Source organism: Chenopodium album, chromosome 9 (assembly GCF_948465745.1).
Source record: "Chenopodium album chromosome 9, dcCheAlbu1.1, whole genome shotgun sequence".
NCBI classification, from domain to species: Eukaryota; Viridiplantae; Streptophyta; class Magnoliopsida; order Caryophyllales; family Amaranthaceae; genus Chenopodium; species Chenopodium album.
In genome coordinates, this window is record NC_137842.1 from 45068295 (window position 1) to 45087220 (window position 18926).

General features: G+C 42.4%; 1 protein-coding gene across 1 annotated transcript; it reads right to left on the bottom strand.

The window, feature by feature from the left end:
• Window positions 1-17769: 17769 nt before the first annotated feature.
• On the bottom strand, window positions 17770-18339 carry LOC145557646 (uncharacterized). Its single transcript, XM_081618822.1, has one exon. It carries the CDS (start codon window positions 18337-18339, stop codon window positions 17770-17772), a length of 570 nt encoding a protein of 189 aa, XP_081474948.1.
• Window positions 18340-18926: the final 587 nt, after the last annotated feature.

Sequence of the window (18926 nt, forward strand, 5' to 3'; positions counted from 1 at the left end):
AAATTCTCTTAGTCAATTTTTCACTCTTACTTTGCTAACACATTTACCCTGTACGCAGCTCTTCCTGCGGCTGAATGCCTTCCTGGAATGGAAGGACAAGGAGAATAAGCGATTGAAGCATACCTGGGCCCAGATTCAGAAGACCCATGATGCCATTACTGGGGAGGCGGCCGTCCAGCGCCGGTATTTCGAAACCCAAATCAACGCGCTGTCCAACAAGGCAACGCAGCAGGCGGAAGATTTGGTGAAGCTGGGCGAGGCCCTTCAGCAAGAGTCCGTGGCCAGAGATGCCATGAGACAGGAGAGGGATCAGGCCCTGCTGGACGGCCAGCGCTGGAGGGAAGGGTTCGAGGCCTTCGAGAAGCTTCAAAGTGATGTGGACTTGGCCCGTAAGCACCTGAAGGAGGCCTTGGACGAGGCGGACACCCTGAGAGCCGAGGTGGAAAGTTTAAAGAAGTCCGTTGAGGACTTAACTCTCCAATTGCAAACACCTCGGGCTCCCAATGCGGACGAGGTGGTCCGCATTGAGCAGAATGCTGAGGACAGGCTGAAGAGCCACTTCTTTGAGGCTTTTAAGCTCATGGTGGACGAGGGAGAGGAGGCCTTTTATCAGGAACGCTTCACCAAGCGTCTTAACTTTGTCTGCCTCAGAGAAGAGGCTAAGAAGGCCGGGCAACCTTCACCTGAGCTGGACGTCACGCCAACTACCTCAAAAGAGGAGGAAATCGAAGAAGTGGCAGCCAGCAAAGATGGTGAGGCTGAGAGCAAGGGGACGCCTGCTGATGACGCGTCTCCTGCCGCCGTTCAAGAGCTCGGCCCGGGCCAGATTCCAGCTTCTACTTCAGCCGCCCCGTAATTTCAGCCTTTTTCTGCCTTTGTCAATTATTTATGTATATTTTTCTTGACTTTTTCAACCGCCTTTTCGAGCGGTTTTATGTAAGATATTTTACCGCCTTTTGAGCGGTCCTTTTATTAATTCAGCTTTCAGGTTTTGCTTCATACTTTGCAAATTTTACACTTAAGTTTTTGCATTTTCGTACGCATATTTTTTCATGCTTGAGCGATTTTATGTACGCGTGTTTTTGTATCTTCGTACTTTCGAGGGGGTATGCCCCTTTATTCGGCGTTCGCCTAGTCCATACTTTTGGTGGTTTGATTGACTTGGTAGAATTTATACCTTAGGTGGTAGGACTTCTACCAAGTTAATCAAATCATAATAATGATTGCCCTTGGACTAGGTGGTACGCCGAATCAACACATTAATTGGCCGTTCAATTGGCTTTATGCGAGTTTGTCCGTTGAAACTATCGCTCGGACGCACTCAGAAAATTCCAAGTATGATCTCAACTTAAAATTTTCATGTTCGGCTGGGCTGGAATGCCTAGGTATGCCCTTGCCCTATTATACGGGTTTCACAGGGTACCTTACCTTTTCCGTTCGTCTTAATTAAGGGCGGACGCATTCATGTGACTTGGGATAGCTGCCCATTCTTATTTTATTTAATTTACTTTGGTTATGCGACCGAGTTGCTATGTTGCAAGCAACCTACTTGCAAATTTCACGCGGCCTATCCGTATAAGTTATGATTGTGCAAATAAGCATAAATTAAATGGAAAAATAATTATAACAATGTTTGACTTTTTCATTAATTTGTCAAAATTACATTGTTGTGGCCGTACGTCTTACATTGCTCAGTCAACAGACCTAGCTGTATACACAGCTTTTGGCTAAGTAATTAAACATAATATTTCTTCAGATTGTCAGTGTTCCATGTACGCGGGATGGGTCGGCCGTTCATGGCTTCAAGACGGTAAGTCCCATCTCGGACCTCTTCCCTGACTCGATACGATCCTTCCCAATTTGGGGTCAGCTTGCCATCCTCATTTTCTCGTCCCACAACCTCCATCTTCCTTAGGACCATATCTCCCAATTTTATCGGCCGCTTTGACACTCGGCGATTGTATGCCCTTGTCATCCGAAGACGATAGATTTCGTGTCTAAGCGCCGCGTTGCCCCTAGCTTCAGGAAGGAAGTCTAGGGCGGTCTTCATGGCTTCCCAATTGGCCGCTTCATCATATAGCATCACTCTAAGGGTGGGCTCATACATTTCAATTGGAAGGACCGCCTCGGCACCATAGACTAAGAAGAAGGGAGTTTCTCCTGTGGAACTCTTGGCCGTGGTTCGTATGGACCACAGCACATTAACTAACTCGTTAGCCCATAAGCCGCCTGCTCTTTCAAGCTTGCGCTTAATTCCATTGGAGATCAATTTGTTGTATGCCTCTACCTGACCATTTGCTTGTGGACGGCCGACTGAAGCAAAGCAATGAGCTATGCCTTGGTCTTCCAACCATTCTTTGAGTTGAGGCGTTTTGAACTGAGGTCCGTTGTCAAACACCATAGACTGAGGAACGCCAAAGCGTGTAATGATACTCTTCCATATGAAAGCGGACACATCCGTCCATTTGATGCCCCGAACGGCCTCGGCCTCTACCCATTTTGTGAAGTAGTCTACTGCTACAAACACATACCGCCTCTGGCCGGACGCTGGTGTGTACGGTCCTAAAATGTCCATCCCCCATTTAGCAAAGAGGAGCGGACTACTGATGGCTGAAAGACCGTTGGCGGGTCGGTGAATTAAAGTTGCAAACCTCTGGCACTTGTCACACTTCTTTACCATTTCCATTGCGTCCGACTTTAAGCTCGGCCAGTAGTAACCCAGGCGGGCAGCCTTTTCAGCCAAAGCTCGTCCTCCAATGTGAGAACCGCACTGCCCCTGGTGAAGATCATCCAAGACATCATGCCCCCTCTCAGGAGTGATGCATTTCAGGTACGGCCTTACAAATGCCTTTTTGAACAACTCTCCTTGCTTAAATTCAAACCAGGCCGCTCTCTTTTTCATCAGCCAGCTCTCTTTGGGATCGGCCGGGAGTAATTCGTCCTTTAGGTAAGATATGATCCCGTCCATCCAAGTGGAGCTTCTATCAATGGCGTGTACTGGCTCAGCGTCAATACTCCTCTTTTCTTTCACTTCCCAAAACACTGACCTGGGAGTATCACATGATGCTGAGGATGCTAACTTAGAGAGGGCGTCCGCCTGATGATTGGACGAACGAGGGACCTGCTGTAAAGTAAAATGATCTAGGATCTTAGCTTCCTCTTTTACAATCTTCAGGTACTTTATCATGGCCGGCTCCCTCGCCTCGAAGTCTCCATTCACCAGGCCGACTACAAGTAGGGAGTTCGAGCATACATCAATTTTTGTCGCTCCTGCCGCCTTACACATTCTAAGGCCGGCCAAGAGGGCTTCGTACTCGGCCTCATTATTAGAGGCTTGAAACTGGAATCTTAGAGCATACTCAAACTTATCTCCCTCAGGAGACTGACATATAACACCTGCTCCACAGCCAGTAGCTGTCGCACTACCATCCACGAACACTTTCCAGATCTGGTCTCCGGCCGCCTGAAGATCCGGCCGAGTCATTTCTGCTAAAAAATCAGCAAAGGCTTGCCCCTTAATTGCTTTCCTTGGCTCAAATGCAATATCGAAACCTCTCATTTCCAAGGTCCATTTAAGCATACGGCCGCTTACCTCTAAAGTTGTAAATGGCTTCTTCAGAGGTTGGTCTGTGTAGACCACAATTGAATGTGCCAAGAAGTATGGCCGCAGCTTTTTCGATGCCATGTATAATGCCAAGCCAAATTTTTCAATAGGGGGATACCTTAGCTCGGCGTTATGAAGTACGTGGCTAATAAAGTAGACAGGGATCTGGCGGCCGTCCCGTTCAGCAAGTAGGACTGCACTTAAGGAGTGTTCTGAGATGGCAAGATAGATAAATAGCTTCTCGCTCTTAAGTGGATTGACAAGCCGAGGCAATGTATGTAGATGGCCTTTTAACTGTACGAATGCTTCCTCAACCTCCTTTGTCCACTCAAACATGGCTTTCTTTTTTATGGTTTGAAAGAAATAGCGGCACTTATCCCCTGATCTTAACAGAAATCTACCAAGTGCGGCCAAACAGCCGGTCAATCTTTGGACTTCTTTAATTGTCCTTGGTGACTTCATGTCCATGACAGTTTGGATTTTTTTAGGGTTGGCCTCAATTCCACGTTGATCAATTAAAAATCCGAGAAATTTACCGGACTCGACACCAAAGACACATTTCTTTGGATTTAACATCATCTTATGCCGCCTGAGTTCGGTGAAAGTTTCTCGTAGATCCTTCAGATGGTCGGCCGGCTCTTTTGACTTGACAATCATGTCATCAATGTACGCCTCCATATTTCGGCCAAGCTGATCTCTGAAGACTGTATTAACAAGTCGTTGAAAGGTAGCTGGGGCATTCTTAAGGCCGAATGACATAACTTTGTAACAATACAACCCCTGCTCAGTCACGAACGCTGTTTTCTCCTGGTCTTCTTCCCATAATGGAATTTGATGGAATCCGGAGTATGCGTCCATAAAACTCATCAGGGCATGCCCGACTGTCGAATCAACCAGGCGGTCGATTTTGGGCAGGGGAAAGCTATCCTTAGGGCATGTCTTGTTTAGATCGGTGTAATCCACACACATTCTCCAAGTTCCATTCGGCTTCTTCACAAGGACCACATTGGCCACCCATTCTGAGTGATGTCCTGGAGAGCATCCTCTGGGAAGCTTAGATTTTTCAAGGCGGCCAGGCTGATGATATCAGCCGCGCTACCCGTGTCTATCAATATCCGTCCGACCTTCAAATTGGCTATCTTCATAATGAATACCATGGGATCATTGTGCAAGGCTTTAACCTCCCCCCGATCGGCCTCACTGATGATTACTTCAGGGAAGGGTTCAACCTTTACTGAGTCCATCTGCATCACCTTTCCCAGGTTCCGAGCGTCCTGTTTGATCCCTTTCATAGTGGGACCGCCTGAGGCAAATCCTCTTGATATCACGGCCACAAAGCCTGAATCAGTGCTGTTGCCATCATCTTCTTTATCTTTGTTCTTATCATTCTTCTGTCTTTTCTCGGACGTGTTGTTTGTCCGTGTGTAAGTGAATTTGGACTTCATCACATATGAATTCAGCATGCCCTTCTCGGCTAACTTGTCCAGCAGTCTCTTCAAGTTAATACAATCATTTGTGTCATGTCCCACGTCCTTGTGGTAATGACAATACTTGTTCTTGTTCCTATACTGAGTCGGGCCTCTCAGCGGCTGTGGCTTCTCAAACTCAAACTTATCCTTGATTTCCATCAAGATAGAATAACAATCCTTGTTGAATTCAAACTGAGGCTCGTACGCCTTGACCTTCTTGGACTTCTGTGGCTGGGCATCAGCCACCCAGACTTCCTTTCTCTTTTTTCCTTCTTTCTTTTGGCTGGCCGAGTCTTGCTGAGAAGGTTTCTTCTCAGCCTCCTTAGCCGGCGCTTCTGCTTTTGTGAGCGAACAAAAGTCCGTCGCCTGAATATAAGCTTCGGCTTCCCGCAGAACACCTGCGTATGTCCGAATCTTTTTCCTTACCAAGTCAAATTTAAAACCATTGTGCCTTAATCCCCGGAGAAATTCAGAGTAAGCCATTTCGTCCGGCAGATTATGAATTTAGGCTTTTTCTTGGTTAAATCGCTGGACGTACGAGCGTAAGCCCTCATTTTTTTCTTGGACGATTATCGCCAAGTTAAGGCTAGTCTTTCGAGGCGGTATGTTGTATGAAAAATTTCCCACGAACAGCAAACTAAGAGTAGTGAAACAATTGATACAACCGGCCGGCAAACTGTTGAACCAATCCTGCGCCACACCTTTCAGAGTGGCCGGGAAACATTTGCACCAAGTGGCAACATCTACGCTTTGCAAGTACATCAGGTTCCTGTACGAGGTGATGTGCTCTTCTGGGTTGCCCGTGCCATCATAGGCTCCCACAAGCACACTTTTCACCTTTGGTGGCTGAGGGGCATTTAAGATATCTTGCGAAAACGGGGGCGGCTTATCTCCCAGAGTAAGTAGGCGCATCTCCCAATCGATGGGCTGTGGTTGCACGGACGGTCCAGCCAGGTAGGGAGCCTGTCCGTAAACCTGCTCGTATGGCCCAAATTGTCCGTATGCCTGGGGGTTTGGCTGCATCAAGCCATTGAACCCCTGAGGAGCTTGATATTGCAGTGATTGGGCTGGAATAGGAGTTGGAGCATGGAAGACTGGAGTAGGAATTGGGGTGCGGACAGCCTGACTTCCACTGGAGATGGTCGTGTTTGTATGTTGGGAAAGAGAATGATGTGAAAAATCATCCAGCATAGTTGGGGTTGAGGCCGTGTCCGAGTAGGCGGCGCGCTCTCGCTGCTTATGCCGAAGGTAATCTCTTGCGTCCTTCCATCGTCTGGACGGCTCAGGCTCCTCTCTTCGAGGCTGCCTACCCCTCCCCCCAGTCGACTGCGTTTTCGCCAGCAAGTCAGAGAAATTAGTCCGCGGTACTCTCGGGGACCTTCCAGTCGGCCTTCGAAAGGGAGTGTTTCCAGCGTCCGTTGCATGGACTGCTTTGCTGTGTGTCTTCTTTGGAGCCCTCTGTTCCTCTCTCCTGGGCGGCTGCCTAGAGGTAGAGGCTCCATTTTCAATTTCTTTTTTGAGCTTGTTAAGCGCGACCTTAAGAGAGGCAGCGGTAACAGGAGGGTCATCAGCTTCTTCAAATGTGGCTATCAGAGGATCGCTAGTACGGATCGTAGGGATTAAATCCTCTACATGTCCATCCTCGCCTGGATTAGGTGACTGATCGTCTATCGCCATAACGTACGAGTATCCCCACAGACGGCGCCAAATGTTTCGGGTGTTTTTTGGATTTCCTAGGATACTGGTAACGCTCTTCAGGCAACGAGACGGTCCAACCTGCAAAACAACGAATATTCCGATCAACGGAATATTCGCCTCCGACAATCAAGTCAGTGATCAGAACGGAAAAGGCTAGAGAGAGAAAGTAGAGAGAAGGTGGAGCTATTTAATGCTCTGTTGTTTTTAAATGTTTTAATCCCCCTCCATCATAAATGATTGGGGTATTTATAGGGGTGGGACTCGTGCCCCTCTCTAGGGTTTATACCCTAGATTTGCGTGACGTGATTGGCTGCGCAATCAGTGAATGCCACGTGCTACTCTAGGGGCACCGCTTTGCGGCTTTCATTGGTATCTCTCGGGATTTGGGCCCTGACGTTGTTAGGGTTTTCTGGCATGTTGATTATTAAGGGAACAAATGCCCTTAACACATGACATCTTCTCATGACGACACGTGTCACCCTCTGACTGGGCCACGTGTCGCGACGAGACTGGCCTGAGTCCTTAAGGGCTCTGAGTTACGTGGCATCTTCCCGTGGTGACACGTGTCACCCTATAACTGGGCCACGTGTCACTATGGGATTTGTCCACGTGTACGGGGTATTTTTACCCACAACAGAATTGATATATTAGTTGTACATATTTATTGATGATATTTTGTTTAGTGCAACTAATGAATCTTTGTGTAAGTATTTTGCTAACCTAATGAGTGGAGAATTTGAAATGAGTATGATGGGGGAGTTAAACTTCTTTCTCGGTTTGCAAATCAAACAAACTGAAGAAGGAATCATGATCCATCAACAAAAGTACGTCAAGGAACTGATCAAGAAATACAAGTTGGACAATGTAAAAACCAATAAGACTCCTATGGGTATTGGAACTAGGTTGGATGAAGATCCAACTGGAACTTGCATAGATCAAACTATGTATCGAGGTATGATAGGTTCTCTACTTTATTTAATAGCAAGTAGACCTGGCATATCTTTTAGTGTAGGTCTTTGTGCCAGGTTTCAAGTAAATCCAAAGGAATCTCACTTGAAAGCAGTAAAGAGAATCCTTAGATACTTAAAAGGAAATGATGATTTGAGTCTCTTCTACCCTAGAAGTGACTTCTTTGATTTAAATGGCTTTACTGATGCTGACTATGCAGGTGATTTGGTTAATAGAAAAAGTACTTCAAGTATGGTACAGTTTTTAGGACCTTTTTTAGTTTCTTGGGGTTCCAAGAAGCAAAACATAGTTGCACTATCCACAGCTGAAGCTGAGTACATGGCAGCAGCAGTATGTTGTTCACTAGTTCTTTGGATAAAGAAACAGGTTAGAGATTTTGGTATATTTTTTAATGTGTTCCTATTTACTGTGATAATACAAGTGCTATATGTATTTCTAAAGATCCAGTTCAACACTCAAAGGTAAAGCACATCCACATTAGGCATCATTTTCTAAAAGACAATGTGGAGCAAGGGAATATTAAGTTAGAATTTTGTCACACTGAAAATCAAATTGCTGATATTCTAACCAAGCCCTTGAACAGAGAAAGGTTTGAGAAATTGAGATTGGAACTTGGGATGATCAAGCTGACTTGATTGCTTTTGAAGTTCCAAGATATGGCAAAGTAAAAAATAATGTAAATAGAGCAAAAAGAGCATTTAGCACAATCTTGGTGTGCTAAACATAGCTGAAGTGTCACCGTTGTTGATCACTTGAGGTTAGTTCATTAATTACTTAAATGTATATGCTGGTAGTAGTGTACATTGCATGCGTGTAGAAAGCGTGTTCTAGTTTATGTGTTTTATTTTCAAAAATTATTTTCGGAAATTAAATGTATTTGGAAAGAAAAGGAATTTTGGCAAAAACATCCTGTTTAAATGAATTTGGAAAATAAACTGAACTTGTTCAATAAATGACTGAATAGTAAAACCAATTAACTTCCATCACACCGCTTCAATTAATATAAAAGCATCTTTTACCCAACCTTTCACGTCACTGTCAAATCAATTTAACTTTCTTTAGTAAAATCTGAAAAGCTCAAATACCACTATCAAAACCATGGTCATTATTGCTGAAATTGTATCATCCGAAAACTCTCACCACTCTGAAAATACAATCCAAGAAGAAACCTCTCCCTTAGCCATGGTGAAATACAAAACCCCCGCCAAAACTCCCAAAGCTAAAGAAATCCCTAAACACTCACCTTCAAGTCCAAAGGAAGCCGAAAGCGAAAACAAGAAGGAAGAAGTTTCTGGCTTAAGTGTTCTTGACAAGGTTTGGGAATGGAAAGAGAACATAAAACAAGGAAAGTCTCTGGAGGAACACATTAAGGAAGTTGATGAATTTGTAGAAGGGATTCAATCAGGTGGAGAATGATAATAAAGATGATAGAGAGGAGGATGAAAAGAACAACTTAGAGGAAAGAGAGGAAGCAGAGGAAGAAGAGGAGGATGAACAATCGGAACCCACTACAAATGCTAATAGGTATGTAGTTGGTCATAGACTTGACTTATCCTGGTGCAAGAAATCTAGGTTTTTATAATTTCTCCATTTAATTAAATTTCAAGGGTGGGAGCACTTATTAACTACAGCATCAAGGAATGTTATGTATCCTGTGGCTATGACTGAATTTTGTGGAAAATTTCAAGTGAAACAAGGAAAAATTTCTAGTGTAGTTGATAAAAAGAAAATTGAGTTTGATGTTGCAAAGTTGGGATCAATTTTGAAAGTGCCTGCTGAGGGCTATGAGATGTATCTTAAAGGGAAGGGGACTGTGAAAGTGGGTGAATATTTAGGAGGTGATATTGCTGAAGCCCTAAGAGGAACAAGGGGGAAGAATGTCATGAGTCACAATAATTTGAGTCCACTGAATAAGCTGTTGTTTAATTTGGTCAGAAAAACTATTTTTCCTAGAACCCAGAAGAAGAGTGAAGCATGTCTGATTGATATGGCTGTCATCTTCTATATCTCTAGGAAAATCAAAGTTAATTTCCCTTCTCTTATATATCAACACCTAGCTCACTGTGTTCCAGGAAAGAACAAAGTGGGTTATGGAGATGTGCTGTCTACTATTTTTGAATCCCTTGGTGTGAAGTTGAAAGGAGTGTATGAGGGTTTGGAGGAGAGTTGAAAATGTGATTAATGGTGAGACACTTCAAGGGATTAGCTTGGAAGCGGTGAATGGAAAAGTGAGGAGAATAGAAGAGAAAAAGACAGCAGGAGGGAAGAGAATAGGGAAGGAGGTTCCAGAAAATCCTGTGAGGAAGAGCAGGAGGCTATCTGCAGGTTCTGCTCCTTAAACTGGTATGGAGAAACCACTGGAGCTGTATACTGATGACAGGGATCTGGATGGGCCAGTTGAAAAATTAACTGTGAGGTTGGTATTGGCTGAAAAGGAAGTGAAATAATCTGCTGGGAAGATTCAGGAGCTAGAGAAGTCTGTGTAGAAGCAAGACAAACTCCCGAAGGATCAAAAGCTGGAAAAGCTTATACAGGAGCAGGACAAGGTTTTGAAACAACAAAAGAAGCTTTTGCAAGAATAGGACAAGTCTATGAAGGAACAGAAGGAGGAGTTCCAACAGAAAATGAAGAGCCTTGAAGACAAACTGGAAGCTTCTGCACAATAAACTAAGGAGGACAACAAGAAGATTTTGGAGCTCCTTGAATTCTAGCTCATTCTATTTTAAACCTAGCCTTTTCTAGCCTATCTCTAGCCTAGCCATTTCTATGTTTTTTCTATTTCAGTCATGAACAATTTCACTTTATGTTTTGATTTTTGAACAATTGCTTTTGGTTGTAATATTTTAAATTGCTTAGCAGGATGATTAATATTTTGGTTTTTAATGCATAATTGGAACTTTGCCTATACATGTGTGTATGTGTATGTTATGAAAACTTATGCAGGGAAGTAGAACTGACTAAAGGGAAGTTAGCAGCGCTGCCTTCAGTTTCCCACACTCGATGAATTGCTTGTGGGGCTGTGGCTAGATGCTTAATAAACTTGAAAAAGCAGGACTTTTTGATGATGCCAAAAGGGGGAAAAGAAAAGGCAAACTTAAAGGCTGAAGTTGTTCTGGGTTCCAGTTGATAAAGTATCAACAATTTCTTCTGATCTGATGCTAGTAGCTTAGTTTATTTTATATTCTGTTTATTTGTGTTTTTCTTGTTTTGTCTGTTTTAAATTCTAGTTGTGTGTTTACTTTTAGTCAATAAACAAAAATTTGCAAAAATACGCCCTTTTATTTGTTTTAACTTTTCTTATGAGTTTGCTTAAGTTTGTCATCATCAAAAAGGGGGGAATTGTTGAAGCTTAAAGGTTTTGATGATGATGAACTTAAACTAAAGCAAACTCAACTAATAAAGGCATATGAGTGTTTGATTAGTATAGGTGAAATAGATCTTGGTGATGGAAAAGTAACTCAAGCTTTAAAGACATGAAGAAGCCTTTAGAAGAAAAGTAAAACATAGAAGAAGAAGAGTTCTCTAACAAGAAATAAGTTCCTTAACAAGAACGTTCCCTAACAGGAACTTGAAGACAGCAAGCTGATGTGTCAGCCCGGACTGCGATTGTAGACAGTAAGTTTCTTGAGAAACTTAGCCTGCGTGAAGCCCAAGTATTTTGACTACGCAAAGATCGACACAACAACACATTTAGTTAAGATGTTATCTTTTAGATTTGTTGATAAATATGTTAAGTATAGTTTTCACAAAATCTATTAGAAGCGTGACAAGTAGCTTGGAAAATAAGATAAAATATGGAAAAGAGAAAAGGATAGATTTTATGAAATGATTTTATTCAAATCTGTTTCTTAAAATTAGTTTGTTAAAAAGATTTTATTCTTTTTAATATCTTTCTTTCTATCTTATTTCCGAAAAAGATTTTATCAAAATTGATTTACATAAACCGTGTTTTTGAGATAAGGCAAGTTAACATCTTTATCTTTTAGAAAACCTACTTGCTTTACGAGTTATACTTGTATAAATAGTAGAGATCTCATTTCATTAAGTTTTCGTGAGTTTATGCATGGAGAAATCACAGAGCTTTAATTGTGTAAGTTTGCCAAGCTTCTAACCTTGTCATATTAGTTTCAGGTTTCGTGCATAACTTGCCTAACATATACTAGGTGTCATATGCTTTGTATTGGTTGGGTTATTTGGGTGATTGTGTGTTTTATATTTGCATACAGAGAGTGTAAGCTTCTAGTGTGAAGCTGAGTGAGTTAGTACTTTGGGAGTACGAGTGAATCTAAGTGTGGGACTTAGATTGGGTAGGATAGGGTCCTAGTGTGTAGCAAGTTCATTCTGGAACTTGTGAGTAAAGGTCTGATTATAGTAGGTTGTAACTTGGTGTTTTCCCTATTATAGTGAAGTTGTTTTGTGGTTGAAATCCCTAAGATAGGGTCGAGGTTTTACTTCCAGTTGGGCCCTGGAAGGTTTCCTCGTAAAATCTGTGTGTCTTTACAAGTTCCTATATGCATTGTTTTATAATTCCACAAAAGTAGTCACTAGGAACTCTCATACAATTCACCCCCCTCTTGTAGTGTTCGTCTCAACTAACAGGTCGTCTCAGCCATGTCAAAGCCATGGGCAAGAACATAAGACAACTCTGATTGCCCACTCTTAAGACCACCTCGAGGCACCAGCCGAGTCCTGATATGCTAAACGACCGAACCTAACAAATCTGCTACCTCGGCCGCGCCCTAAGTGAGATCAGGAATCTGCCGTATAGTACATCCCGCTCGGTGAAGCGTAAGCCGCTAATCATGATAAAATCCAGAGGGGTCACTGTCATCTCCCCCCCAAGCAAAGTGAAAAGTGTTGGTAGTATCCCAAAAATACTCCAACAACGCACGAACAACTGTCGAACCACAACCCCGGGAGCTGCGAAATCCTACGACCGTTGAATAGAAATCTCCTAAACCAGCAGACTCCCGCAAGGCATTAGTGATAGGATCCCTCGTGATAATCCTGTATAGCCGGAGAATCAAATCTCTAGCTCCTGATCCATGATGGCGAAGCGTGCCATCGACTACACCGGTAAGTGGACGGTAAGAAATATGGTTCTCACGACAGAAAACCAACTCGTCTGGTGTCCACGGAGGTGGAATCCACCTACCCCTACCCGTAAAAGGGCGAGGCTCAGTCTCTAAGGCATCGTCATCCATGCCCTCGGTAACTGTAGGACTTTCCTCTCGAAAATCCTGGAGCCGGCCACGAGTAGAAATGTCGCGATCCCGTTGTCTAGGCATGCTATTACATTCAAACAAAAATAAAAATCTAAATACTTAGCATCATTTCCTAAGTTATTTAGTTATTTATTTAAAAACGTCTTGACGGCTACCTCAAGTTGCATTTTCCGTTATACGCAAAATTTTTACCTCAAGGCTAAAAATTAGCAAAATAAAAGAATTATTTCTAGTACTTAGTTTCTCCATGATAAACTAATACTACAGTTCTCCTAATTGCATGATAATATGTTCTCCATGACAATATAGTACATACACAAAACATAGTATGTTTCAAAATTGCAAAAAAACAATAAATCGGTACATCATGGCATATTTTACAAGATCTACAACCAATATATCACCATTTCAAGTGCAAAGAAATAACATGAACAACAAGAACACCATTTCACACAAGTAGTACCAAAAAATGGTGATTTGCTCGTTTCTTCACCAAATTACACAAACTTGGTCTCAAATTGCTCACAGACAAACATACATTCATATACAAGCTAATTCATGGCAAGAATTTTGACATAGAAGCTCAAAATCAAAAACCCCCAATTTGATTTTTATAGGGTTTCAAGAAAAAATGGCGTTCATGGCAAAATTTAAGACAAAAAGAAAAGAAAACTTACATGGATCCTTGTAAGAATTCGAAAATGAGGAAGACGGCAAGAAATTTGAGTGAATTTGGTGAAGAATTGAGCTCGAACAGTTCGAAAAACCGCAGAAAGTAGAAGCGCAACCACCGCGGCACGATAAATCACGCCGTGACACGGTGACTCCGGCCGTGTCGCGGTGACCCTCTGACAGTAGCGGTGATCTTTCAGACAGTAGGGGTGAGCAGTATTGGAAAAATTGAAGCAAAAACAGCAAATCAAAAAGCCGTGACGCGAGTACGGAGGCCGTGACACGGTGGTGCTGTACGTGCGCTGATGCTGAAATGTCGTGGCACGGTAATCCGTGAAATTAAAAATAAAAAAAATGGAGAAGAAAGAGTAGAATGAGAAAATGAAAATGGCTAAGAAGAGTTAACAAAAGAAAAATGGGAAAGCATACAAGAAATGGTTCGAATTTAAAGCAAAAGGGAATCCCGTTACACGACCTTGTTTTTCCATGCCACGTATCCCGTTACCACGTAACGGCCTGCGATTTTTTCGAGGTGCTTTGACTAGTTCAGCGAAGACAAAACCCCCGCGACACGGGATTCTCCACCGTCATACGGTACTGGTTGCTGTGTCGCGGCATGATGCCACGTGACACGGTGCACAGTTGCGTGTCCTGCACGCTCCTGAAGACCCCTGGCGAATATTCCGGGCATCTTTGACTAAGTTTAAATGATTTTCCGCAGCTCTTGGACAGTTATTTTCTCACCGGAATTACGCAAAAAATTCTAATTGGTATTTAAAGGGTACCAAAATTACCAATTTACCCCTAACAAGCATCAGAGTCACATTTTCGAATTTTTAAACACCTAATATGGTCGGATAGTCGACTTGATGGTAAATCTTCTACGTTCCACGTCTGGGGACAATCGAACCATCATTATTTCATGGCGCAAGGTTCTCGATACGCAGAGTCTTGCAGATTTCATTTGACAAGTTTTTTCCTCAAGCATGGAAAATTGTCGGTCGTTGTCACCTCTCAAAGAAAAGAAGTCAGCGATTATATCAGTCGTCGGCTTTCCTCAAGCATGGAAAGCGTTATTGTGGATTTTTCTTAAAGTATAAAAAACCGCCAAGTTGGCTTTCCTCAAGCATGGAAAGTGTTATCGGTGGATTTCTTCAAGTATAGAAAACCGCCAAGTCAGCTTTCCTCAAGCATGGAAAGTGTTATTGGTGGATTTCTTCAAGTATAGAAAACCGCCAAGTCGGCTTTCCTCAAGCATGGAAAGTATTATCGGTGGATTTCTTCAAGCATAGAAAAACGCCAAAATCATATGTCGACTTTCCTCAAGCATGGAAAGTATCATCCGATAGGTTTCTTCAGGTTTAGAAAGCTACCAAACTCATCAGTCGACTTTCCTCAGGCATGGAAAGTGTTTCAACAAAATGTCATTCGGTGGATTACTTCAAGCATAGGAAGCTACCAAACTCATCTGTCGCCGATACACTGGTGTCAGATACGCATTTCTAACCCTTTTCTCTTTTATATGTGGAACTAATATTTTTCTGCAGGTATCGGCGTATAGAGAGAGATTTAGGATCGTAGAACGTCTTAAATCATTCTCCGTCCCTATCGACAACTTTGACTATCGTTTTTGAAACTAACGTTTCTACAAACTCAGTCAAAGTGGGGGCTTCTGTAGACACCTAAAAATGTCTCCCCGAAACCAAACCCGATGATGAACAATCTTTCACCGCCATAATTGGTCAAGTATTTAATCCCGGGAGTGCTTAAAAAAATCGTATTTAATTAATTAAATTAAGTTTTTAATAGTTCATGGATCAGCCTTGGTATTTAGTCAAAGCATAGTTTATTTTTATTTTTGGCCCAAACCTTTTTATTTATTTTTCTTTATTATTGTTTTAGCCCAATTAATAAATAATAAATTAGAAATGGCCCGAAATTATGAATCGGCACTTAAAAGGCTGAATTTTATTAGGGCAAAAATGTATTTAGACGGAAAATGGACACAGGGTTTGTCGCGTCACGGGACTGACTGCTGCGCCACAGCATAGTTTCCCGTGACACGGTGCTAGTACCGTGGCACGGGGCATCCCCGTGTATTTTCCGCGTAAATCTCTTTAATTAAATTCAGTTTTTAATAGTTCATGGATCAGTCTTGACACTAGCCTACCCTTCTTCTTTCAAAATTCCTTCCTTAAGCACTCCAAGGAGTCTGTACTTTACTCGAGGTTCTATCCTTAAACCAAGGCGTGAAAGGTGGAACTGTTTAAGGGTTTGAATCCAAATCAACTCTATTTAATTTAATTTAATTTAATTATTGTTTTATTAATTTTCCTTGAAGTTACTAACTCGTTTATTGTTTTATAGTTGCAAGCAAACAAAATCAAAGTATGAATTATGTTCCTTTTATTTCTATTATTTTTCTAACGATTTTATGTTGTTGGAATTATTGTTAAATTGTTTCCAATATTAATGTTGATTTTATTCTATATTTATTGATCAACATATTGCATGTTTAAAGGGAATATGTAATTGAAAATCACGCCTAATAAGATAATTTGGACAACCGGTTAAGGTTCCTTGTTAATCTTGTTGTTTAATCAAGTGATCACGATATTTTAGAATTATATGTTTTATTAATATTCAACCAATTTAGCCTAATAATAGTTTGGAGCAAATTGAATATTTTGTTTGTATGCCTTTGAGATCGCAGGAATGCTTTTCACAAAAAGAATCGAGTAGAGGCCAATACGGGCGAATGTGAATCCATGACTCACTTCGTACCATCATCCCCGATCCTCCTTTCGTGGTTCCGAACCATATGGAGTTAGTAATCTCATGGATTATGAATGGGGTGTAACCTTAATCGTGGTTGCCTTTTATGATCCGTGAACGGTTTACAAGTTCCTTAAAAACTTGTTGGCGGCTCCCTACTTTCCTTGTCCCTCATCGTTGTCCCTAATCGTATATGTCAATTCCCACTTCCTATGAGTGTCAAGCATATTCACACATGCTTAACGTAGGCGACTTCAAATGACGCCTACATTGTCCAATCCCACGAGTCGGTGAAACTCCTTGCTAGGCTCCCCATTGATGAAAACTGAAAATCGAATTGTTCGAATGCACTCCATCACCCTACCAATCCAAGAAACATCAAAATTCGTACGAACCATCACCGCTTCAAAAAAATCCCACTCCACTCTATCATATGCTTTTGCCATATTAAGCTTAAGAGCTAATTCACCCTTTTTTTCCTTAGAAGATTTCATGTGGTGGAACATCTCAAAAGCAACTAGGACATTATCGGTGATCAAGCGACCCGGAGTGAAAGCTGATTGATTTACAGAAATAATGTCATGGAGGAAAACTTTTAGCCTATTTTCCAAGACTTTAGCAACAAGTTTATATAAGACATTACAAACTTATAGGGAGAAAATCAATCATTTTATCTGCATTTTTTTTTCGGGATAAGCACAATAAAAGTCTTGTTCAAATACTCCGGAATAGGGTGACCTCTCAAAATGCCAAGCACTAGATTACAAACCGACGGACCAACAATATGCCAATAAGTTTGAAAAGACAAAGGACACATACCGTCCGGCCCAGGATCCTTTATAGGGTGCATCTGACTCAAAGCAACACGTACCTCCTCCCCTTTGAAATCTGCCCGCAGACCCGAATTCATAGCATCACTAACTCGCCCTTCAACCCCACACAATGCATCCTCAATCCTCACACATTCTCCAACAGAAAATAAATCCTTAAAAAAAGTGTTTGCAACCGACCCAATTGCAGCCTTTCCCTTCCTCTCCATCCCAGTATCATCAAATAAACGAGAGATAGTTTTTTTTTTTTTTTTTTTTTTTTGCCCAACGCACGACGGTTGAAAAAAGAGGTATTACGATCACCCGCCTCTAGCCATAAGACAGGTGACCTTTGTTTCCAATACACCTCTTCTTGCTGCACTAAATTACTTATCTCCCTCACTAGTTTGAGTCTTTGCTCCATCCGACTTGCCGATAAGCCATCCCTGTTTAATTTCTTGAGCTTTTTTTTTTCTTTTTTTCCCCAACTCCTTAAAGATTTTCCCAAACTTTTGATCACTCCACACCCTTAAATTCATTTCACATAGCTACAGTTTTTGGTCAACACCAGGACCAGTATTCCATGAATCCCGAACAACCTCTTCACAGCTTTCATCGTTTGCCCAAATCTGCTCAAAGCGAAGCAATTTCTGCTTTCTCTCCATCTCACTAACCCCGGACTCAAGGATGAGCTTAATAAGGCTATGGTCGGACCATTCTCGATCAATGTGCACCACTTTAGCCTGTTCAAATCTGTTTGGCCATTCACTGGTAGCCAAAGCTCTGTCCAAGCGACATTGGACGTTTTCAATTCCCTCACGGCCATTGTCATAAGTGTATGCATAGCCCTCAAAACGAATCTCACGTAAACCACACAAATCCACGGCCTCCTGAAAATTGATCATTTGCCATTCCGCCTTATCCATACCCCCGTTTTTATCATCATCCGAGATAATCTCATTGAAGACACCCATACATACCCACGGGAAATGAATTTGCGCAGTTAACTCAGTGAGAAGGCTCCAAGATAGATATCTATGTTGGACCTCCGGCCACCTATAAAAGCCTGTAAGCCTCCACTGACCATCTCCAAGACCCCCTTCGACCCAAAAATCCATATGATGCACCGAAATCGACCTTAACGATAATTTCAACCCCTTTCTCCATAGCACGGCAAGGCCCCTAAAACGTCCCACGCTATCCACTGCAAAGCCCTCAAAATCACCCAAGTGAACCCTAACTCTATCAAACTCCACACTACTTAATTTCGTCTCTACCCAAAAAAAATCACAGACGAGGCCTCCCTCCTTACAAGGTCATGGAGGGAAGAGACTGCAGCGGGATTGCCCAACCCACGACAGTTAAGGCTAAGGATACTTATTGTAGTTGGCGGGATTAGGTCGCGCCAACCTCCGCCGAAGCAACTACGCTATCAGTAACGTGCAATTTTTTCACCCTTTCATCATCACTTCTTTCCTCCAACTGCCCACACTCTCTCTGTCATTTAGAACCAAGAGAATCAAACATGGTAGAGTCCCATTCACTCATAGAGTTACTGGGAATTTTCCTCCAAGTCCCACTCTTCACACCAGCCTTCCTACCCTTCGAATCATACATACGAGGTTGCTGCTCTCCAGCAATATGCACAACCCCCTCCTTCATGCACATTAACAAACCATCGATTTCCTTACCAATCCTATCCACG

Coding starts and splice junctions, on each gene's coding strand:
- LOC145557646 (XM_081618822.1), bottom strand. CDS start 18,339: ATGGATTTTTGGGTCGAAGGGGGTCTTGGAGATGGTCAGTGGAGGCTT.